General features: G+C 41.8%; 1 protein-coding gene across 1 annotated transcript in view; it reads right to left on the reverse strand.

Annotated features, from left to right (window-relative positions):
* The window catches only part of LOC127636241 (A disintegrin and metalloproteinase with thrombospondin motifs 6-like), a 121696-nt gene that overhangs the window by 54064 nt on the left and 43127 nt on the right, over nucleotides 1-24505 (reverse strand). Inside the window, exons 10-12 of the mRNA XM_052116688.1 lie at nucleotides 22580-22721; nucleotides 9215-9322; nucleotides 2653-2798 (exon numbers count right to left, since the gene is read on the reverse strand). Of these exons, the coding sequence (XP_051972648.1) occupies nucleotides 2653-2798; nucleotides 9215-9322; nucleotides 22580-22721 (396 nt within the window). The remainder of the gene's footprint in view (nucleotides 1-2652; nucleotides 2799-9214; nucleotides 9323-22579; nucleotides 22722-24505) is intronic.

The following is a 24505-nucleotide window of genomic DNA, read 5'->3' on the forward strand; positions in this document are numbered from 1 at the left end:
CTGTGTGTAATTCCACGGTACTGTCCCCTCACGAGCGGACCCCCGTGTCTCCCTTAGGCAGTTACAGCTGCCTCGGTCGCCGTGCTGTATGCTTCCCCCGATCTACCACCGCACCAACTTTTCCACATGGGTCCTAACAGGCCATGTGATGCATTTGCCACTCTTTGCCTCCCCTGCCGGGTAGGTGTGGCCTCCGCAGGGTCTTCTCCCCCTGAAAGAAGGGCTTCCCTCAATGCGTGTAAGGGCCCCGGCCGTAGTTGCTCTATGCGAGAAACATAGAGAGAAAAGTTGCCCAGCCAGGCCCAGCCCAGCCTTCCAGGGTAACGAAAAGGATTCTGATGGCTTGAATGGGGCATTGGGGAAGGGTACGTGCAGCCTGATACAGTAGGTCGTCCTGCACGTAAGAATACCTGCTCGCTCCTGTATCAGCAGTTCACGTACACGGCTCAGTGCATGGCACTTTTATAAGTGGACCCCTAATGTAGCTTCTCTGACACAACGTGGAGAGAGCGACAGAAGGGGAACGTCTAGGTTACGTATGTAACCTCCGTTCCCCGATGGAGGGAACGAGACGTTGTGTCTTCCCCGCCACGTCGCTGAGCCGAGCCACTGTTGTGGCCGGACCATTTCCGGCTCCTCAGAAAAATCCTGAATGAACTCCTGTATTTGCGCCACCTAAATACCCGTATGTCCGGGGGCGGGACATGCAAATACCGGCTGCCAACTTCTCATTGGCCTTTTTTCATAGATCAGAGGTGAATATCGGTGCTCAAGAGAGACCCCTAGTGTCGCTTCTCTGACACAACGTCTCGTTCCCTCCATCGGGGAACGGAGGTTACATACGTAACCTAGACGTTTTCTAGTTTTGTTAATGTATATTAAATGTAAATTTACATTCAATTAAATGCTGTCACCCTACTAGTTTAACCCTTACGGAAACTGACGTGTATTGTTCACACATTGCATCAAAATAGAATTTCTCAGGAAATATTACAACTTCTCATTCAGGGAAATTGCCAGTGCCGATTTACCAGTAGGCCCATCTGCTTAGGTTGTTATGACCAGCAGGGCAGCATGCACTTTTTCTCCTGACCTTATAAACACTTGATGTATGTTTCCATTACTTTCTCGTCTCTCTGTGAATGCTTAGCTGCTCCTGTAGTTTGGACGTTTCTCTGCAGGTTACTTTGACCTGAGGGCAAGTAATAAGGTTTTGCTAAAGCTTAGGTGATTTTGGCGCTCTTTCTCAGCATCCCCCATGCTGTCTGGCAGGGAAAGCGACTGGTTGGATGCCGTTCTCAGGGGCTGCTCTTAATAAATGCTTTCTAGGGCAGCTTGTCTTAAAGCTATGGTTTTCCTTTCTTTTGGGTAGTCCGGTTTTAAGGGCTCATTGTCTTACACTGGTGTTACATATTACACCGGCCACACTCCCGCCAGTCTGCGTGGAGTGCGCAAGGGCAGACTTTTCCAAAATCACTGGGACTGAAACCCAAACTACATCCACGCATGTTTTGAACTACCTAGTAGAGACGTTACATGAAAAACAAAAACCTTCAGTCGGAACCAAGAAATAAAGAAAAAAAATTGGGGGGATGATAAATATTTGAATAAAAAGTTCATGCAAAAATAGACATCATGCCATTATTTACTCATCCTCATATTGTTCCAAACCCATATAATTTTGTTTTTCTGTTGAACACAAAAGGAGATTTTTTTTAGGTAGTTTTTTGACATTGTTAAGCTCCAAAAAGGACTAAAAATAACTAAATAAAAGTATCAAATAAGTAGTCCATAGCATTTGTGTGCTTTTTAGTTTAAGTCGTAATTCACTGATAATCTTAAATGTTGGTCTGTTTCTCACATAAAGCTATCGTATTACTTCAGAAAACTTTGCATATAGTGCACAAGCTATATGGACTTTTTTAATGGTGTTGTTTGTTCTTTTTGGAGCTTGACACATGTGGTCACTATGAACTCTCACTGCAAGAAATATTAAAAGATTTTTCAAAAAAGATTTACTTTTGTGTTCCTTGGAAAAATAACAGCATATGTGTTTGGAATGACATGAGGGTTAGAACATAATGACAAATAATGTTTCTAAGTGACAGAATTAAAAAAAAAACCCCATGTAGGAAACCCATCTTTAAGAATGCTAATCAAGTAAAATTTCTTTAAAATAATTTTAAAATCCGGGGCCTGGGTAACTCAGCGAGTATTGACACTGACTACCACCCCTGGGGTCGCAAATTTGAATCCAAGGTGTGCTGATTGACTCAGGTCTCCTAAGCAACCAAATTGGTCAGTTGCTAGGGAGGGTAGAGTCACATGGGTTAACCTCCTTGTGGTCATAATTAGTGGTTCTTGCTTTCAATGAGGCGCATGGTAAATTGAGCGTGTCTCGTGGATAGTAACATGAGCTTCCACATGTGATGTCTCCGCAGTGTCATACACGATGAGCCATGTGATAAGATGTGTGGATTGACGGGCTCAGAAGCAGAGGCAACTGAGACTTGCCCTCCGACTTGAGTTGTGCACATTTTACACCACATGGCTTGAGAAAGGTGAGACAGAAACAAGATTAATGTTGGCAGTGATGAGTGGGATTCAATAGGGACCTGTTCAACTTTGTTCGGGCTTACTTTGCCTACTTACGCTGGGCTGTCACAATGTCGCATGGATGAGGAGACACCACCGCTGCAGGTCCGACTGCACTCGCCCCAGGAGGTCCAAGGTCCCCAGCTTCCATCAACGCTCTGTGGCCATGTCCCAAATGCCACACACTCACCCTGATAGCACCACTAATACACAGACATGAAGATCAAGAAAAAGCACTGTCCTGTTAATTGCTATGTATTATTGGGTGTATCTCACAAAGGAATAAATAATAAAAAAAACTTTACCAACATGAAAAGAAAATTAAGCCTATTTGTTATATATTATTTATTTATTTATTACATCATAGTAGGTTACTGAAAATAGTGTTGGGGAAACAGTGCAAACAAACAGCTGCAAGAAAGCGTGATTCACTCCTTTCCCCCATAGGAAATGGACACAAGAGGAGGGACCTCCAGCAGAAGTTAACCCTCTGGGGTCAATGGACGCGCTGGCACGCCCTGCTGGATATTTTCGTCATTACAGCAGAAACAACTTAAAATACTCCATAATTTTTGGGTATACAGATAAGTGTAAGACATCATTAGAGACTATAAAGTGTCTACTTTTTCATATTTCAGAAACACGTCACAAAAATAAACTGAAACTCCGCGAATACTTATTACACAAACATGAAACATATGTCTAAAGTAAGCTTAAGATTTCTACAATTCAAATTGAAAACAAATATTCTCCTGCAATGCAATCTGTTTGAAACAAAGCGATGTACAGTTTTTACTTGGCTATCTAATTATCTGTAATATGATCCCACCCACCAGCAGAGCACGCCATTCATACGCTAATGTGCTGAGACGATCAATGCAAATGGTACACGCCCCTGACAGTGAGGTTGTAAACACATTTCATTAATTTTTCTGCTCGTTTGCAACGATACACAGGTGAGAAAGCTCCAGGATAGTATGGAAGAGTTAACATTTTCCTCAGAATAACAGCGGGACTCCGATGAACATTTGTATTTTGAAGAGAGACTTGATCCAGCCGAGGATACAATTTCGATACAAGTTATTTTAGTTTTCATTAGCTGACATGCTATTTTATATAAATATGTACATATTTTACTAGTGGGACTGTTTCCAGACTTGCCAGCCAGGATTCAGAGTATTGACATTTGAAATATGACTCCTAATAAGCAAGTTTTAGTTACATTTAAATGCTGGTTTGTCTAAAGCATGTATTTAAATTGTATGCTGTATAATATAAATATGATATGTAATATGATATAAATATAATATGAATGTTTAGATTATATTTTATCTAGTGTTTATAATGCCTCATTATCATCAACAAAGCTTGTACTTGCAAATATGTGTTAGGGTTAAATTAGTAAAATGCACTTTAAATATGCCCATATTAGAAAATCCTCACATTATAATGATTTCTGAAGGATCATGTGACACTGAAGACTGCAGTAATGTTGCTGAAAATTCAGCTATGATCACAAATTGCATTTTACAATATATTTAAATAGAAACTGTTCTTTTAAATTGTAAAAAGAGTTCAGAATATCAATGTTGTCTCTGTATTTTGGATCAAATAAATCCAGACTTCTTTTAATGGTAATGTAAGTCTAAAATTAAGTAAAGTCTTTATGTAAAGAAAATATATAGTCAGATTAATTCTTTTAACTTAAAACTTGATTTGGATCATTAAGTCTCCTCACATTCATTCTCTATCCCTCATTGATAGGCCCAGGGGAGGGGTCTTTGTCTCTCATGTGTGAATTACAATTAATATTCATGATCATTCACGCCTCCTCGCATATTACCTTTCAACACTAAAACTGAGCAACTGAAAAAAGCACAAATGTTAAGGCATGTCAAAACTTCTCCAGGGCCCAAAATACCCTCAGACCCCAGAGGGTTAAAAGACATGTCCCGCCTCTTACTCACTCTCTTTCCCTTGGCTCTTTGCCTTGACTCTCTTCTGCTGTTTGTGTGGGACCGGGACCATCTGGTCCGACCCTGAGGCCGGCAAGGCCGGCAGGCCTCAACACCTCATTACCATGTGCAATGCCATTGACCCAAGGAGCCATCAAGCCTTTCTCCTGCGACTGCATCCAGCACTCTCTCTCAACAGCCAAGGCAATTGCAAGTATCGTACCAGTAGCTAACTGAACGTAGGTTTAGTATAAGACATGGAAAACCCCTTTGTAACAAAGGTGCTTTTAAATTAAGAAACGGATTGTTCCTCAGATGGTTAAGTGACTCTTTTCATAACTTTTCATAACTTTTCAATTTTCCCTTTCCCATGTATGAGTGTTTCGTGTGTATGTTTTTGTTTAGATTAGTTATGTGTTCATATTTTATTTAAATAAACTTTTGTGTACATTCTTGCGAGATGATAAATCTGCTTGTAAATCAACATCAATTTAACAATTCAATCTCAGCTAAAGGATAAGAAAGAGTTATTTTTGTGTGGCCATGAAAAACATGAAAACCTTTCTGGGAATTTATATATTGATAATCAGGTTGTGCTTACCCAAGGACTTACCGTCGTCCACTGCGTTGTGGTGGGCCGAAATATACGGCTACATACACCTTCAAGGTGGAGGGGGACAGCCTCCCCTCCAATCTCTCCTGCATGAATGAAAGCATAGACCCAACTGCGCATCTCTGCAGGTCTTCAGACAGGGAAGAACACCAATTTGCAAACAAGCGCCACTTTAGGGCATAAAACTGCCTGGTAGAGGGACTTCAAGCTTGGTTGATCATGTCTACAACTGCAGGTGGTAGGTCACTCAGATCTTCCACGTCCCGACGTGGAGGTTCCAGAGGTCTGGGCCCATCCCTGAGAAAGCAGGTCCTTCCTCCAGGGATTTTGCCAGGGAGGAGCTGTTGCAAGGAGCGTGAGATCCGAGAACCAAGTCCGAGTATGCAAGTAAGGAGCCACTAAGGTGACTTGTTCCCCATCCTCCCTGATCTTTCACAGCACCAGTGCAAGAAGTCTCACTGGGGGAAATGCGTACTTGCACTACCCCCGGGGCCAGCTGTGTGCCTGTACGTCTGTCCCGAGGGAGGCCCCCGTTAGGGAGTACCAGAGCGGGCAGTGGGAGTTGTCTTGGGAGGCAAAGAGATCTATCTGTGCCATGCCGAACCGGTCCCAAATCAGCTGGACCACCTGGGGGTGGAGCCTCCACTCTCCGCTGAGCTAGACGTGTCCAACAGCGTGTTCGCTATCATGATGAGGTTGCCCAGGATATGAGTGGCATGCACGCCGCCTTGCCGATTTATGTACGCTACCCCGAATCAGCACGAGAAACCTCCACAGGGCTAGGAATACAGCCAGCAACTCTAGGCAGTTGATGTGCCAATGCAGCGGGGGCCCTCTCCAGGAACCAGCAGCTGTGTGCCTGTTGCACACGGCACCCCAACAAAGTTGAGAGTCCCACTCTGTGGGACATTCAGGGGAATTTAGAACCTACCCATGAAAGGGTTAAGCTTGAAGTACCACCTGTTTTCTGCAGGGGGCAGGAAGTGAAACTCGACACTAGCAACAGCACAAGATGAGGACACTTCTTGAAGTTAAACATTAGCTGGATGGAGTGCAATTCTGAATGTAGGAGTCTTGACACAATTTTTTCTAAGTTTCAATCTGTTTAACTACACACAGCGACCTAAAAATCTGTGTTTGGAAATAAATATATTGTTTTCTAAAGCCACATTTTGTCTTATAAATGCTTTACTTGTCTGCCACAATAATGTAATTTAGTTTAATAATCTGAATTATTATTTGTATAATATATATAATAATTATTTATATATAACTATTTATAATTTGATCATTAAATATTGAATTATTTATTTGATTTGATTTTTTTATCCCCTTTTCTCCAAGTTTGGAATGCCCAATTCCCACTAGTTAGTAGGTCCTCGTGGTGGTGCATTAATACACCTCAGTCCGGGTGGCGGAGGACAAGTCTCAGTTGCCTCCGCTACTGAGACCGTCAATCCGTGCATTTTATCACGTGGCTCATTGTGCATGACACCGCAGGGACTCTGCATGTTGAGGCTCATGCTACTCTCCGCAATCCACGCACAACTTACCATCCGGCCCATTGAGAGTGAGAACCACTAATTGTGACCACGAGGAGGATACCCCATGTGACTCTACCCTCCTTAGCAACCGGACCAACTTGATTTCTTAGGAGACCTGGCCGGATTCACTCAGCATATCCTGAACAGGAGCTGGTTGACGTCCGTGGTACAACTAAGTGACGCTCAGACTAGGAGTTCAACTGAATGCATTTATACATTCAGTTCAATGTGCCGTTCATGGCATTTATACATTATATTAGCATTTTTGGGCATTAAAATGTGATTGGAATAAAAATGCCCAATAATCGTGGTTATCTCAAATAACCGCGATCAGACAGTTATTTAATGATCACGACAGGCTACTATACTATGTAATTAATTGTATAAACATTTGGTAACAATTGGTAGCCCTAATTAGTATTATATTGGAGGCAGGAAAATTATAAATTTTTTATGAAACTAGTGTATAATGAACAAGAACAGTTATTAAAAAAAGTAAATGGGGTTGTCATGTTTAGTATGTAAGCGTTAACTGGTGTATGAAGAGAAATCTGATGACAACAAATATCATGTCTCTTGTACCATTCTCAAGATATAAAAGCTCATTATTAAATATGCACTAAGACTCTGAAACAAAGGACCATAACTCAATTGTCGGAAAAGACAGCCCAGTTAACCATGTGACTCTGAAAAGTCACTTCTGATTGGTGCAGGACACCTTTGGGGATGCGGCCAATTTCAGTTCAAATATTCCCAAACAGGAAGAACACGCTCTCTTGTCTCTCGTCTCTTCATCCTCTCTTCTCTCTTGCCTCTCTTGTCTCTCCTTCGTCCTCTCTTCTGCCTGCACATGCTTCGTCTGGTCGCTCCGCTGACAGCCAGGTCCCTCGCCATGTGAGGGACCAAGGAGCCAAGGAAGCTTGGGTCTCGACATCCCAAGAAACTCATCACTCTCTATGGCCTCGCTTCAAAATTATCATTCATACAGACAACAACTTCGATCATACAGAGATCAAAACATTGACAGAACAAACTGTCGACCAAGTGCCAAGAACCAAGCAGCACAAAGAATGCAAGGAAACACCATAAAAACACACAAGAACATGTCCAATATTGTGATCAAAATGCTGGTGTATTAAATAATTTGAGTAATCTGATAGCAAATTGATGTAGACTCAAAGAAGGATAAATGGTTCTTAAGGTATTGTCAACAGACTCTATAAAGTTCATTTTCACTGTACTGAACTTTTATTTCACATTCTGTCACTCTGTTCACCAACCTGTCTCATGTATATATGTGTTAGATTAGATTTATGTTTAGAATAGCAATAAAGTTTGTTTGTGTTCAAAGACGACGTGACTGTGGTATATTTTGATAAATAAAGTAATGGAATAATACTGTATAAAATTATAATGACAAACTGGACAACAATTAATAATTGTTGACTTATAATAATAATAATAAATAAAAACTTTAGAAGGTTTTACACACCCTGTTCATAAAAAGAGTAAGGTAAATATAGTTTTTGTTTTTCATTGTATTGTGGAAAACTGAAATTTTAATTCATTAATTTAACTAGGTTTTTATGTTTCAGAAAACATTTTGAATGTACTTGGCTACAACAGCTGATAGGATGAATTTAAAATTATGATTTAAAATAAATGTTATCTTATTTTTTAAGCAAACATTTTTGAAGTGGGTCCCTGGGTTGATCGGTTGTTTGGGGCCTCAGAAATCATAAACCTGTCCCTGGTGACACATCATAAACTAACACTTTCTAGTACTTCCTAAAGTGTTCTACAATCATTCTTTACAATGTAAAAAATTAATTATCAGTGCTTGTAGTGGAAAACACATGCAGTAGCATGTGTGGTCACCCCTTTACTCCTCTCTCCATCTCATTCTCGCTCTCTCTCATGCTGGCAGGGCCTCCAGTCCACTACACGCTGGGTGAGAAATGGCTGACATTCATATTTCTTTGATGCTGACCCAGGCAGGGGCAGACAAAAGTGCGCCACCCGCTAAAAAGAAAACAGTGGTTCAACCTGGGGCTCGCTGGTTGTCCAAGACAACACACATGAGCTTGGCAGTAAATAGATCCGATGAGCGAATGGTAACAAAGGCCGACAGCTCATGGTCCTCTCACATTCTTCCACTTGAGCCATCGTACAAGTGAGGACAATGGCTGCTGTAATCTTTGTTAAAACTGTCTGTGTAACCTGGGCCAGCAGAAATGTGAACTGATGACCCAAACGCTGCATGCATGAGTGAGCACTGGGAATAGGCTTTCTTATTCCCAAATGGGCACAGAAGGGCCAAGCGCCACATCCTGAGCCATTCTCTTACCCAAACTTTCAAAGTCATTTTTACACAGTCTGGGATGCCTACCTGGCATTTCATAACCTTTCTAACACCCATTGCTATGCTGGTCCACCAGCTAGATTAGCACCAAATCAGCACTAACCAGCTTGGAAATGGGAAATTCAAGAGATGTTGAGCGACTTACCCCTTTTTCAATGCTGCTGGTTTGACACAGGGTTCCTTCTGTGGATGGGATACTGTTGGTGACACAGCGATTACTTTTGCTAAGGCACCAGAGCTCTCTACACACTTCCTAGGAAAGAAGGCAAAAGCAAGTTGATCAGAATACACCAATTCCCAAAAGATAGCTGAGGAATGGACATGAATTGAAGGGACAGTTCACTGAAAAATCCATCATTTTCTCACCCTTATGTTGATTCAAAAAATGTCTGTCATCTCTAGAACACAAAAGGAGATGTTTGGCAGAATATAAATTTTCATTGCATCTTTGTTTTTCCTCCATACAATAAAAGTGAATGGTGACTGAGGCTGTCAGTCCTTAACATTCTGTCAAACATCTCCTTTTGTATTTCATAGGTGAATGGTTCCTTGACGTAAACTATAATCAGAAACACTATTAAATTATTATTATTTTTTTTTTTTTACATTGGTTAACTAAATAAGTTAACATGAACCAACAATGAACAATGTTTTTTTCCCCAGCATTTTTTAATCTTGGTTAATGTTAATTTCAACATATACTAATACATGTTTTGTATTACAAGTTCTACACGTTAAAATTAGATATTGAGCTTTTTTTCATTACTGCATGGGCAAATTATTATTATTATATTTGTTCTTGTTTTAAGCATGAGTCTAACTTAATTTAGAGAGGTTTGTGCATAAAACAAGATAGGGTTGCCAATTATGTAAGAAATATAAACTTAATTCAAGATATCCTCTAAAACAAAAACTATTTACTTAAGAAGCTAAATTGTGTTAATAAGTTTTCAAAGAAGTTCATTTATTTTTACTGGAAAATTAGACAAAAACACTGATTAAATACTATAAAACCTACTATATATATATATATATATATATATATATATATATATATATATATATATATATATATATATATATATAGGGGTGTAAAAATATTGTATCATATGACACAACGCTCACTATGCAATATTATATGCATTGTACGATATATAAACAAACACATTATAGTGTAATTAAAACCAATCAGTGCAACATTGAGAGCTGCGAAACAGTCTCCTTCCATGAAAGCCGGCGATGAGTGCTCACTTAGAGTACATAGGCAGAAGATCAATGGTAAACGGCAAGTAGATTGTCCTGTAGCGGTACAGCTTGTCGAATTTGCCAAACAACAGTGGTGCTGTAGTGGTGCAGCCTGGTGCAGTACATTAAGCATATCATTTTATTTACGCCAACATCACCACGCAAATTGGTGGATTTTTGAGGCAGAAACAGCAGCAGTAAATTTAACAGCCGCCTCTTCCTTCCGACACTGAGCTTGACATGCACAGCAAGAAGTTTGTAAGTTATGAGTCATAACTATCAAAAAACAGCTTATTCAAAAAACTTAAGAAACCCACAATTACTTGAGACTTATAATTATATGATTTTGACTTCAAAATGTAAACAGCTTTGAGGACAACACTTGCACACATGTAATAAGCTGGTAATAATGGTGGTAAAGTTAACAAGCAAAGTGAAATGGGGAAGAGGGCAAAAAAATTACGTGTGCCAGTCAATTTTTGCTTAAGCCATTAAATAATATTATATTTCGTACATATATCGTAAAACCAGAGGTCTGGGTCTTCTCAAGTTTTTTTTTTTTTCACTGCTAAATAATATTGAAATGAGATTTGTCCTTGCTACAGTCACTTCAGCTTGTTCACAGGGGGCTTTCAAACAACAAAGCATGATTTTCTATAAAGCTCCTTTGAACCTATGTGTATTGTGAAAAGTGCTATACAAATATAAATTACTAGTGTAGACAAACTTGTTTTCTCAGGAAAACTTTTCTCATCTTTAAAATATGTATTCTTTGGATTAAGCCAAGAGGTCAGCGTGTGGCGTTTCGATTTTCTATTGGTCACGCGTCCTCTCTTCGTAAGGATTTGCAGTTCAGAGTTCACCGAATTTAAACTTACGATAGAAAGCATTGTATGAAGTTTCTTCACATGATGCTGTGTTTCTGGTCTCCTGCATTCAGATGCGATTGAATGGGAGTGAATGGTGGGCAAATGTAGTGTGACCGCCCCTTTAAGGTTAGGTTAGGGTTAAAACAACTAAGACCAACTATTTTCAGCAAAATTTACACTAAATCGATTGGCACAATTTTTGATTTACAAAACAAAATATAAAATAAGAGTTTATTTTTTACTATTACTCACAATAAAACATTTGTTTTAATGGAAAAAGAAAATGGTGGTCACAAAATATGTCAGAAGCATCTGAGCTTTATTATTTGTTTGTTGATGACATTTTGCCACTCATCCATTCAACTATCAGAATCCACACTATAATTTGAACTAGAGCTGTCAAAATTTGTGCATCAGTGCATGTGATTAATTAAAAAACGAAAAAAAGCGATTAGCACATTTACCAATTTTGACAATACTTTCTGATATTTTATTCACCTCAGTGTGATGTCTAAACACTGGTTGTAATATGGCATAACTTTTGTGACTGTTAATCATGTTCCCCTTCTGTCACTCACTCGAAGTTGTGTCGAATGAAGTGACACAATTGATCTTCCTGGGATGCCAAACGTACCTCCTGAACTTGAGAAAAGGCCAATGTCAAGTTGGCAGACAGAATTTGCACGCCCGCCCGACATACGGGTATAAAGGGAAGCGGGGCAGCGAATGTCAGTCATAATTTTTCTTCGGAGCCGAAAAGTTGTGCAACAGTAAGCTGAGTTCACCATTGTTCAACTCACCTCTACTGGTGATAAGCACTGCTGTTGGATCTACGGTGCATTTCCAGCTGGCGTTCTCTCTCTGCACGCTGTGCAGTCCACGCCCCTGGGCGCTTCAACAGCACTTTCATTGCCTGAAAGAGTGTTTCTCCTCCTAAAAAGAGTTTATTTCCTCTAAAAGCGGTTGAGTTCCCACTCATAAAACAGCAATACACAGCAGGCATTGAACGTCCTTTTCAGGACGCGTCTTTTTAAAAATGTCTTTCTGCCTCTGTGTAATTCCTGGATGCGGTTGATTTCTCTCCACTTCTGACGGTCATAAAAGCTGCCTCGCGTGCCTGGGTTGCGATCACATGCAGGCAGCATTTTATGAATGGTTCATGTTCTCAGTGCGAGAACATAGCCATGGCAACATTGCGGTCGCTGGCTTTCTTTTCTCATGAGAGAAAGCCACTTCAGCCGCTCCCCGCGTCGTTCCTTCTTCCCACGGGATTGAGGACGACCCGGCTGGCGATGAAGACGATTTGGGGATGACGACGGGCTTGGCTTCGCCGGGTAAATCCCCACGACCTCCCGCCCCCAGGCACGCTTGCTTGCTTCCGTCCGAGCTCGGGATGAGTGCGGCTCGTCTCACCGACATCGGCGCTGCATCGGAGAGCATCACAGCGGCGTCTGATGCTGATGACTCGTCTGGGCTGCCCCCGGTTCCGTTCTTCCCGGAAGTGCACTTACCTTTGGCACCTTTTACTGCCCAGAACCGACCCCTCCATTCGTCCACTCTCACTACCCTGGATGGCGGGGCAGCCCACGGTACTATGCCCCTGTCTCGTCAATGCGCCTTCTCCCAACTTGGCCTCTTCGGCGACACAGTCGACGACTTCGCCCAGCAGTTTTCGGCAGTGAAGAAGCAGATGGCAGATCTTGCTGCAGTGCTGCCAAACCAGCGTGTCCCGCTTGCTAGCCGAGGGCTCTGCCTCAACCCGGGCCCATCTCTCAGCCCCAGCGTCGAGCACATCGCAGGCGGCACTGACGAGTTCCGAAGATGCCTCTCTGGGACCTCGGGTCTCTAACCCGTCCCCTGCTGGGTGCGTGGAGGGAGTTAAGTGCTTTGAGTCTTTTCTCAGCACCCAAGCCTCGGGATGCTCTTCTGCCTCCCGACGCGCTATTATCTGCTCCATTATCTTAATAGCAATCGTCCAGTTAGTGCCCCTCGTGCGGAGTTACCCGTCGCGCTGGTTGGCCAGGACCATCCGACTCGGCCACGCGACTCAGTTCGCCCGGCTCCCACCTCATTTCGGTGGTATTCGCTCCACCTCCGTACACGGCAGAAAAGCCAGAGCTTTATGAAAACAGAGACCACGACTCTGCTTCTCAAGGACGTGATAGAGCCCGTCCCTCCAGCCGAGATGAAGAAGGGTCTCTACCGCCCTTACTTCATCATACCCAAAAAGGTGGTGGGTTGCGACCAATCTTGGACATGCAAGTTCTGAACCGGGCTTTGCACAGATTCCCGTTCAAAATGCTCACGCAGAAACACATGCTTACTGCATTCGATAGCTAGATTGGTTCTTGGCGGTAGGCCTGAAGGACACATACTTCCACGCCTCCATCTTGCCTCGACACTGACCCTCCCTATGGTTCGCGTTCGATGGCCAGGTGAATCAGTACAAGGTCCTCCCCTTCGGTGTGTCCCTGCCCCCGCATCATCACGAAGGTCACAGAGGCAGCTCTTTCCCCGCTAAGGGAAGTGGACATCCGCATACTGAACTACCTCGATGACTGGCTCATCCTGGCACTCACAGGGACCAGGTGCACCTCAGCTGTCTAGGGCTTCAGGTCAACTGGGAAAAGAGCAAGCTCGCCCGGTTCAGAAAATATATTTTCTCGACATAGAGTTAGACTCAGTCAATGACAGCGCGCCTCACCAACGAGCGTACTCAGTCAGTGCTCAGGTGCCTCGCTCTATTCAAGCCCGGCACAGCGGTTCCTCTAAAACATTTCCAGAGGCTCCTGGGGCATATGGCATCCTCAGCCGCGGTCGCGCCGCTCCGGTTGATGCATATGAGACCGCTTCAGCACTGGCTACAGACTCGAGTCACGAGATGGACATGGCGCCATGGCACATACCGTGTGACAATAACCCCTTGTAACAATAACAGCATGTTTTCACGAGTCACAGGTGCTCTGTACTGGGGTCAGGCTCCACGGGCTTAGTTCCCTTCTTAGGCAAACTCCCCGTGATATATTTCCCACGGTACGGTCCCCCTGTCGGCGGACCCGCATTTCCCTTGGGCAGCCCCGCTGCCCCGGTTGCCTTGCTTGTAGAGTCCCCCCTCATATGGCTGGACCTGCCACCGTGCCATTCCCACGTACGGTTTCACAACCCTCATGGTGTATTTGTCACATGTTACCTCCCCTACCTACCTACTAGTTTGGGCAGGATGTGGCCTCTGCAGGGTCTTTTCCCCTGAAAGAATAGGACCGGGAAAGACCACCTTCCCCAATGCATCTGATAGCTTTAAGATAGCTGTATGTACAGTAAAAGTATGCTAGAATCACCTTACAGGTAGCTCTCACAAAAATTGGATTAGACAATGCGTCACTGCACGTAGCACTGAGCCTAGCGTGGTCACAAAAATAGAGCCACCTATACTATATGTCTACATAAATGTATCAAAACACTGCTTTTCACATAGTCTGTTGGAACTATATTACAAGGTTTTGAGGTCTAAAGGTTGACCGTAGGAAGATATAATGCTTTCCAAACATTTCAGGCATAGCTTTGTAGAACTTTGCATTAGATTTCCCAATAAAGTCCACTAGGTTCCCTTTAAAGCCTGAACTTCACAGGATTTACAGGACACAGAAGTGCCCCCATGAAAAAGAGTTATGATATGGAGCCACACCACTGACCCCAGGTCAGTAAAAAAAGACTCAGCTGCCAGTCCATCCAGATTAAATAAAGCAGCAAACTGCCACTCTCAGGTTGCAAATGCTCAAACTCTGCGGCTGGTTTTAATAAGGATTCATGCTGACCCATTCAAGATGCCCATGCTGAGAAGGTCAGAGGGGTACGCTTGACCAACAAGGCCCATGAACTGATGGGTTTATGTTGAGAGTGAAGGGTAAAGATAAAAATGAAAAAATGAAAAAAAACTCCAATAAAACCAAAGTAATTACTACTCAAACATTTTTCAGAGCCAGTTCTGGTTTGAGTTGTAAATTAAAGGGGTATTTTACAGCAAATATCTCCCATTATTTACTGATTTACTAGTATAAACTGATTTTCATTTTTGGGGGAAAGCATTAAGGATTTCTTCATCTATTACTGCAGCTTACATTATTTGTGGAGTGCTCTAAAGGCCAAGAGTCTGGACAAAAAACTTGAGCACGCTTATGCTAGCATGTGGAGGCATTCTTAAGATTTGGTGCTATATAAAGAAAATATGAGGATGGGTAGCAAATTATAAGCACCTTCCTGACAGAATTTGCATGTCCATGCCCTTGGGTGCTTCGAAAGCGCTTCTGTCTGAAAGAGTGTTCTCTCCTAAAAGAGAATTTTCCTCTAAAAGAGTTTTATTTTCACTCACAAAAGATCAATACACAGTATGCGTTCAACGTCCATTTCAGGACACGTCTTTTTAACTGTCAGGACCACTCCACGACAGCACCTCCCTGGCAAATTCCCCTGAGGAAGGACCTTCTTTCCCAGGGACGGGGCACACTCTGGCATCCACACCCAGACCTCTGGAACCTCCACGTCTGGTCCCTGGATGGGACGCGGAAGATCTGAGTGACCTACCACCTGCGGTCATAGACATGATCAACCAAGCCAGAGCTCCCTCTACCAGGCAACTTTACTCACTAAAGTGGTGCTTGTTAGCGAATTGGTGTTCTTCCTTGTCCGAAGACCCGCAGAGAGTGCAGTTCGGTCAGTGCTTTCATTTATGCAAGAGAGGTTGGAGGGGAGGCTGTCCCCCTCCACCTTGAAGGTGTATGTAGCCACTATCGCAGCCCACCACGACGCAGTGGACGGCAAGTCCTTAAGCATGACTTGATTATCAGGTTCCTTAGAGTGCTCACTGGGAAGTTGACGCTTTCTAACTGGCCTACCAGACCCAGGCCGTGCCCACCCACTTGCGGGTTCGAGCACACACGATGAGAAGTGTGGCATCCTCGTTGCCGCAAGTGCTCTATACTTGGGTAGGGCTCCACGGGCCTAATTCCCTCTTCAGGCAACTCCCTGTGATGTATTTTCCACTGTACGGTCCCTCTGTCAGCGGACCCGCGTCTCCCTTGGGCAGTCCCTCTGCCCCGGACACTGTGTTTGTAGAGCTCCTCCCTCATCAGGTAGGACCTACCACCGCGCCACTCCCACGTGTGGCTTGACAACCCACGTGGTGTATTGATGACATATCATCCTGGCCTGAGCCCTACCACTAGCCTGGGCAGGATGTGGTCTCCGCAGGGTCTTTTCCCCATGAAAGAATAGGATCGGGAAAGATCGCCTTCCCTGACGCATTTCATAGCGTTAAGATAGCCCCAGCCTCTTTACGCTCTATGCGAGACACATAGAGAGAGAAAAGGCAGCGGCTGGCTGGCTTGCTCCCATAATAGTCATATCACCTGTTCCCCCCTTAGGGGTGCTAGGAACCTAAGGTCTGTATGACACCTTTTTCTGGGGGTGTAAGGGGAGGGTTGCATGCGGCTGATACAGTTGCTTCTAGCACGCAGTAGCCTTCTTGCACCTGTGTCATCAGTTCATGTAACACGGTCTAGTGCATGGTGGTTTTAAATGGGACCCCTTTTGTCACTACATTCGACACAACGTTGAGTGAGTGACAGAAGGGGTACGTCATGGTTACTGTTGTAACCTCCGTTCCCTGATGGACTGAACGAAATGTTGTGTCCTCCTTGCCACGACACTAGACCTACCACTGTAAATGGCCGTACCTTATTCTCGGCTCCTCAGTTCAAAAATCTGACTGACATACGCACGCCCGCTTCCCTTTATACCCATATGTCCGGGGGCGGGACATGCAAATTCAGTCTGTCAATTTCGCATTGGCCTTTTCTCAAGTTAAGAGGTATGCGAGGCTCTCAAGAAAGATCCCTTGTGCCACTAAATTCGACACAACATCTCGTTCCCTCCATCAGGGAATGGAGGTTACAACAGTAACCATGACGTTTCATCAAAAGACTAAAACTATGACAAAAACAACAATGTAAAAATGAACACTTGTTCTGCAAAAGATTTTCCTTTATAATCTTCCCATATTTAAGTGTGATAATGGCCCCATATATGCTGCAAATTGATTCCAAATTCATGATCGGTTTAATAAACATCGGGATAAAGTCTAAAGCCTTCCACATCCTTCCCAGTCACTAGATCTAAACATCATTGAACCTTTATAGGAAGTTCTGGAAATAGATCTAGAAACAGATTTCCACCCCCTTCATCCCTAAAGCCCTCCAGGCTCAAGGTTTCTTTCATGAAAAAAATGGTAAAATCCAACTACGCACAGTTGTATATCACACATTTGTATGGCAGCATTCCAAGAAGGATTGAAGCTGTGCTCATGGCAAAAGTTGGCTCTACTCCTTATTAGGTCTTTGAAATTGATATATTTTTAGGTCTCTAATTTTTCATCCACCCCCTGGGTGTGTAGTTATCTCTCTGTAACAGTTTTTTCAAAACAAATGCAAGCTTTTGGTCCATTTGTGTGGTTATAATTCTCCAAAGGTATTTATTAAACAGATGGTTGGCAGAAAAAAAAGATTGTCAGAATCCACTGACGATACGTGAAGTATTAAATGTAAGCCAAGAGAATGCAAGGCTTCTCTACTTGACCGTCTTCCATGCTGATGTATCCCACAGTTATGAGCTTAAGAGAGAAATTACAGGGTTCTCTTTCTGGCTTGCATTCATCCACTGTCGGATATATCTCTTAATGAAACAAAAGAACTCTGTAATCTCTGGTAATTTAATTCTTTTCTGGTGCAGAAAGCAAAGCCACATATTTGTACTAAGCAGAGCGCCATTCCTTATTGTTCATTAGTTTTCCTGGCTGCCTGTGTTTTTTCTTTTTCTTTTTTTCTTCAGTGTCAGTTTAGATACTTAAGTTTGTTATTCTTTTGGGAAAATCATTATGATTTCCAAAATCAGCAGACAAAGAAACAAACCTTAATTAGTTGCTTTTGTTGAAAGATATGTGTGCCAACCATGGTTATTTTTAGTTTTGAATTTGGTTTCTAAGTTATTTTCAATTTTTCTCCTTAATTAAAATTTTGTCCAGTTTTCATTTTATTTTAGTTTTCACTTGGTTTTCATTAGTTCATTTTATACAATGAAAGAGAATGGAGGGACTAACATCTCCATTTGTGTTCCAGGGAAGGGAGAAAGTCATACAGGTTTGGAACAGCATGAGGCAAATTATGACAGAATCTTCATTTTGCAGTGAACTGTCCCTTTAAATTTCTCAGGGCCATCTACTCTTATCATTCTATCATGGCATTTTCAAGTCAGGTTGTAAAAGTTTAACATTTTAAACTACATTATATTTAAACTTAAAATAAATTTGTATTTATTTGGTTTGGAGCCATGAAAATGTATTTTGGTTTAGTTTCAGCTCTTGTGATATTAGTTATATTTTTATTTCAGTTAACATAAAATGTTTCATTAAGTTTTCGCATTAGATTTCATTAACGATAGTCTCAGGTGCTAATAAAAGAATGATCTTTAATTTCGATAACACCATGTGACAACATGGTGTGACCACCATGTGGCTTTTCCAATTTAAGTTTTTATTTTTATTTTAGTTTTCATCTTAGTTAACGATAATAACAATTGTGGACGAGGATCCTCTCAGGTACTTATAAAACAATTACTTTTGATTTCGACAATCCCATGTGACCTACTACAAGGGAATGTCAAATTGGCAGCCTCAATTTGGTTCCTCAAAAAGAAGTGAAAATAATCTCAGTAGATTGCTATCATCCATTTTTCACAAAGCTTTCAAAATGTCCTCACAATCAGGGCAAATGTTATAAAAACTTAAACACGATATTGACTTTATGTCACGGTCTCGTGTCGTCCGCACCATGTTTCGTGTCATCCGCACCGTGTTTTCTGTTTCACCCAGCACTGATCCCGTTCTCTGTCACGTTTTCCCTGTTGTCCACCCTGAGTCTCACTGTCCGTGTGTAAACTTCACTTCCCGTCTTTCCCGGCGCTGTCACAGCTTTATTGTCCGCACCTGTTCGTCATTTTGTTATCACCGTGTCTGTCCATTTTCTGTTATGAAGTGTGGAAATAGGAGAAGGTAGACGGGGGTGTGGATCCAAGTGCGGCTTTATTTGAGTTAACATAAAAGAAACAAAACAAAGGAACAAATCAAAATCCACAATGGGAAAAAAGGCAAACCAAATACTGAAGAATACGGAGGGCGGAGAACAACAGGGTGAACAACAGGGTAACCTCGGACGGACAGACGGATAACAGGGCCACGAGCGGGTAGACAGACTGGCAGGGAACACGAACAGAGAGAGTCAGGATCAGACATACGCGGAGACATGTAACGTCAACGATCGACAGGGGAAGGAGAAAACAGCGGGTCTAAATGGACAGACATGGTGATAACAAAATGACGAACAGGTGCGGACAATAAAGCTGTGACAGCGCTGGGAAAGACGGGAAGTGAAGTTTACACACGGACAGTGAGACTCAGGGCGGACAACAGGGAAAACGTGACAGAGAACGGGATCAGTGCTGGGTGAAACAGAAAACACGGTGCGGATGACACGAAACATGGTGCGGACGACACGAGACCGTGACACTTAACAAGTCCAAATGAGACACCACGCTCCATATTTTTGCTCCATATATCAGAGATTTCTTCTGTTTCCTGCAGATCACATCATGTCCTTTGGCTTGTCTCCTCTGGTTCATTAGTAAAAAATAACTGCTTGACCTCTGGCATCATGTCTCCTTTGAGTTCTTTAAGCAGCAGTCTTGAGTCTTGATTCTTGAGCCCTCAGACTTTAGTACATACACACAAAGTTTTAAACTTGCAGGTAGAGCATCAAGTTTTTGATTGCACTTGATGTGTACTAACTGTATTACACTGGGCCTCGCCAGTTTCCAGCAACAAGTAATCCTTCTGTCCACACTTGCTGCCTGAAGTAACAGAATCTCAGGTTTCGAACAACATGGTGGTGAGTAAATTATAACAGAGTTTTAATTTTGGGTGAACTGTTCCTTTAATATAAAGTTGTGTAAATATGTGCCTAGAAGTCTGTGAAAAATATGTCTTTATTGTTCACAAAAATATATCTTCTAATGGATATCAAACAATAGCAAACACAACACAAGTTTTATCAAAAACTAATATTTTTGTCAAATATGTGGGCCACAATTATTGGAACCCCTAGAAATTTATATGAGTAAAATTTACTTTTTTAGTACACCTGGGTGACTAAGAACATGAAATTGTTCAGCCATGACTTCCTGATTCAGAGGGGTATAAATATGAAGTAACACACAAGCCAAATTCCCTTAGTCATCCATCACAATGCGTAAGACCAAAGAACAATGTTATGATGAGCGGCAAAAGGTTGTTGAGCTTCACAAAATGGAAAATGACTATAAGAAAATAGCTAAAGCATTGAAAATACCCATTTCCACAATCAGGCCAATAATTTACAAGTTCGAATCAAATGGAGATCTTAAGAATAGACCTGGAATAGAGTGCGTGTCTATATTGTCTCCAAGCACGGTGAGGAGGATTGCTCGAGTGGCCAAAAATTCTCCAAGGATCATAGCTGGAGAATTGCAAAAATTTGTTGGATCTTGGGGTCAGAAAGTATGAAAAAATATCAGACATCACCGACATTACCACAAGTTGTTTGGGAGGGTTTCAAGAAAAAAGCCTCTGCTCTCATCCAACAACAAATTCAAGCTTCTTTGGTTTGCCAGACACTACTGGAACTTCAAATGGGAATGGGTTATATGGTCAGATAAAACAAAAATAGAGTTTTTTAGCAGCAAACACCAGAGATGGGTTTGGCGCACACAGAGAGGCAGCCATATGGAAAAGTACCTCATGGCCACGGTTAAATATGGTGGTGGATCTATAACGTTGTGGGGCAGTTTTTATACCAGATGTCCTGGACATCCTGTTCGGATACATGGCATCATGGACTCTATCAATTACCAACAAATAAAAAATCAAAACCTAACTAACTCAGCCAGAAAGCTTAAAATGGGCCCTGGACTTCCAGCAAGACAATGATCCAAAACACACATCAAAATCAACAAAAAAATGGTTCACTGACCAGCCATGTCCATCCCAGTCTCCTGACCTGAACCCCATAGAAAACCTGTGGGATGGACTGAAGAGGAGAGTCCACCATGTTGACCTCAGAATTCGAAGGATGTGTTGAGATTATTTATGGAGGAATGGTCTCAGATCCCTTGCCATGTGTTCTCCAACCTCATTATACATTATAGGAGAAGACTCAGAGCTGTTATCTTGGCAAAGGGAGGTTGCACAAACTATTGAATAAAAGGGTGCCAATAATTGTGCCACACATATATTTGACAAAAATATTCGTTTTCTGATAAAACTTGTGTTTAGTTTACAATTGATTGATACACATTAAAGGATATCTTTTTGTGAATATTTTGAATGAAATATCAAAAGGATAAAGACTTATTTTGAGGAGCAGGATCTTAGACCAATGAGATTTCAATGTGCTAATCATTGCAATGTGACAGAGCGACAAGTGATAAATCTATTCAGAAATGTTTGTCTGTTCAAAACATTTTATTGTTTGCCACCAGCCCCCCCACAATGAAATCTCATTGGTCAGAAATTCACATAGGTGACTATTAAACATAATGTATGTTCTGATTGGTATATTCCTTGTTCAATAAGAGTTAAGCTCAATCGACAGCATTTGTGGCATAATGTTGATTACCACAAAAATTTATTTTAACTCGTCCCTCCTTTTCTTTAAAAAAAAAAAAAGGCACTTACAATGGAAGTGAATGAAAATAAAAATACTCACTGTTTAAAAAGTATAGCCACAAGACATAAAGGATGTGCATGTAAACATGCTTTTACTGAGATAAAATTACTTTCTAACCTTTTCTGTGTAATTATAGCCAATTTTACAACTTCGTTGCCATGACGATGTAAGGTCAACACCCTTAAAACCTACAATTTCTGTAAAAATTACAATTTAAACAAATTTACAGCTCAAATAACACATTAATTATTAACTGAAGAATTAATGTGTGCTTGTATAAAATTATAAGCTTCACATTTCTACCTTTACGCCCTCCAAAAATTGGCCCATTCACTTCCATTGTAAGTGCCTCACTGTAACCTCTATGTTTTTATTTTTTAGAAAAGTATTGATGAGTTGAAATAAATGTTTGTGGTAATCAACATTATTCCACAAATGCTGCTGATTGAGCTCAACTTGTATTGAACCCGGAACATTCCATTAAGGTCTAAGTTGCACTGCTCAGTTTCCTTCCCAAATTGCAAAACACACTTTGTGGTCAAGCCACCAAATCTCACCAAGAGCATAAGTGTGCTGCAGCCGTCTTACCCCATACTTGCACTGCCGGGAGGAAGCACCATACTGGAAACGACACTGCTCATCTGCATCATACACCTGCCCTGGAGCCGCAGTGGGATACAGGAAGTCTCGTTTCAGAGGCTCATTTTCCAGACACATTCCCCGACCTGAGCTGTCAAAAAACAAACCTTCAATGGGATTGGATTGCCACTGTGCTTTCACGAACTCAAAATACCCAGCCCATCTGGCACCAACAATCATCCATGAAATTATCTAATCAGTCAATTGTGTGGCAGCAGTGCAGTGCATAAAATCATGAAGATACTGGTCAGGAGCTTCAGTTAATGTTCACATCAACCAACAGAATGGGGAAATTGTTTTGATTTGGACCGTGGCATGATTACTGCTGCCAGAGGGGGTGGTTTGAGTATTTCTGTAACTGCTGATATCCTAGGATTTTCACACACAACAGGCTTTATAATTTACTAAGAATGGTGCCAAAAACAAAAAACATCCAGTGAGCAGCAGTTCTGTTGACGGAAATGCCTTGTAGATGAGAGAGGTCAACAGAAAATGGCGAGACTGGTCCAAACTGAAAAAGTCTATGGTAACTCAAATAACCACTCTGTACAATTGTGGTGAGAAGAATATGATATCAGAATGCTGTTCTGAGATGAGGGCTGGTGCTGTTTTGGTGGCATGAGGGATACCTACACAATATTAGGCAGGTGGTTTTAATGTTGTGGCTGATATGTGTACATTTTAAATAAATCCAACAATTTTGTTTTTTCAGAGCAGGAAACTGCCACAATACATACATCAAGCCACATAAAAATAATTTTGAAAAAGGTATAGTAACCTGATTCTGAGACCAGTTTGGGTCTGAATGATCTGTTCGAGAATTAGGCGGGTTCTTGAGTTCAGCTCATTGACTCAATGATAAGTTTGCAGCGGTGAACAGCTCGATGGAGGAAAAGATTATCACTGAATAATGACTTAAATTGTGGCCTGTTCGTTGCACAAAGCTGCCATTTGTCTTCAGAAGACTTGGAATATATTGCATGAGTCACATACAAAATTGCATGGAAAGGAGCTACTAGTACAATCTTCATTTCATCGTCTTTGGTGCTCCAAAGAGGAAAAATAGTTATAGGGGTTTGAAATGACATGAGGGTTTGATACAAAAATTACAGAATTGTCATTCTGTATAACCAATCTATAAAAAGTTATTAAGGTTAAACCTATTTGGCTTGCTGTCAACGGTGGTGGGGCTCGAAGAAGCAGCTTCAACTCGAGCTCTGAAGTATCCCCCCGGGACTATTAATAGGAGGTAATTACGGGGGGCAAGATACCTAGGGTAAAGGTGGAGTTGGGAATATATATATATATATATATATATATATATATATATATATATATATATATATATATATATACAATATAACACAGTTAATTCCGGTCCTCGAATCTGATTGGACGAGAGACGTTCCATGAGATCTGATGGTGTGACAGCATCAGCACTCAGACACTTCACTGTGTGTGTATCACTCCGCGTTCATGCTGTTCTAAACTAAAGTGTATCTGTTAGGAGTTACTGGCTTTATTTTTGAAATGACATATGTTAGCCAGCAGGTGGTGTCAAAAGATATTTTTTGTGTGTATTATGAGCCAGTTGGTGATGTAAAGTGAATCCGTTACATAGAACTGCGCTCTGTGATCGCTGTATTACTAATACATTACCAAAGCTAGGAAATAGCTTTAAACGGCTTTAAATTAACAACTTCAGGATTAAGGCTCATGCTGAGAGACACAACAGACTGATTTATTACAGAATTCAAGTGCTTACCTTTTATCAGAGTTTCCACATTAGATACATACTGTTTAAAATGGCGGAGGACATCGCTGTTTCTATATTGAATGACTCTTGTGTACCAGCTACCGCAAAATAGAGTGGAA

Source organism: Xyrauchen texanus, chromosome 43 (genome assembly GCF_025860055.1).
Source record: "Xyrauchen texanus isolate HMW12.3.18 chromosome 43, RBS_HiC_50CHRs, whole genome shotgun sequence".
Lineage (NCBI taxonomy): Eukaryota > Metazoa > Chordata > Actinopteri > Cypriniformes > Catostomidae > Xyrauchen > Xyrauchen texanus.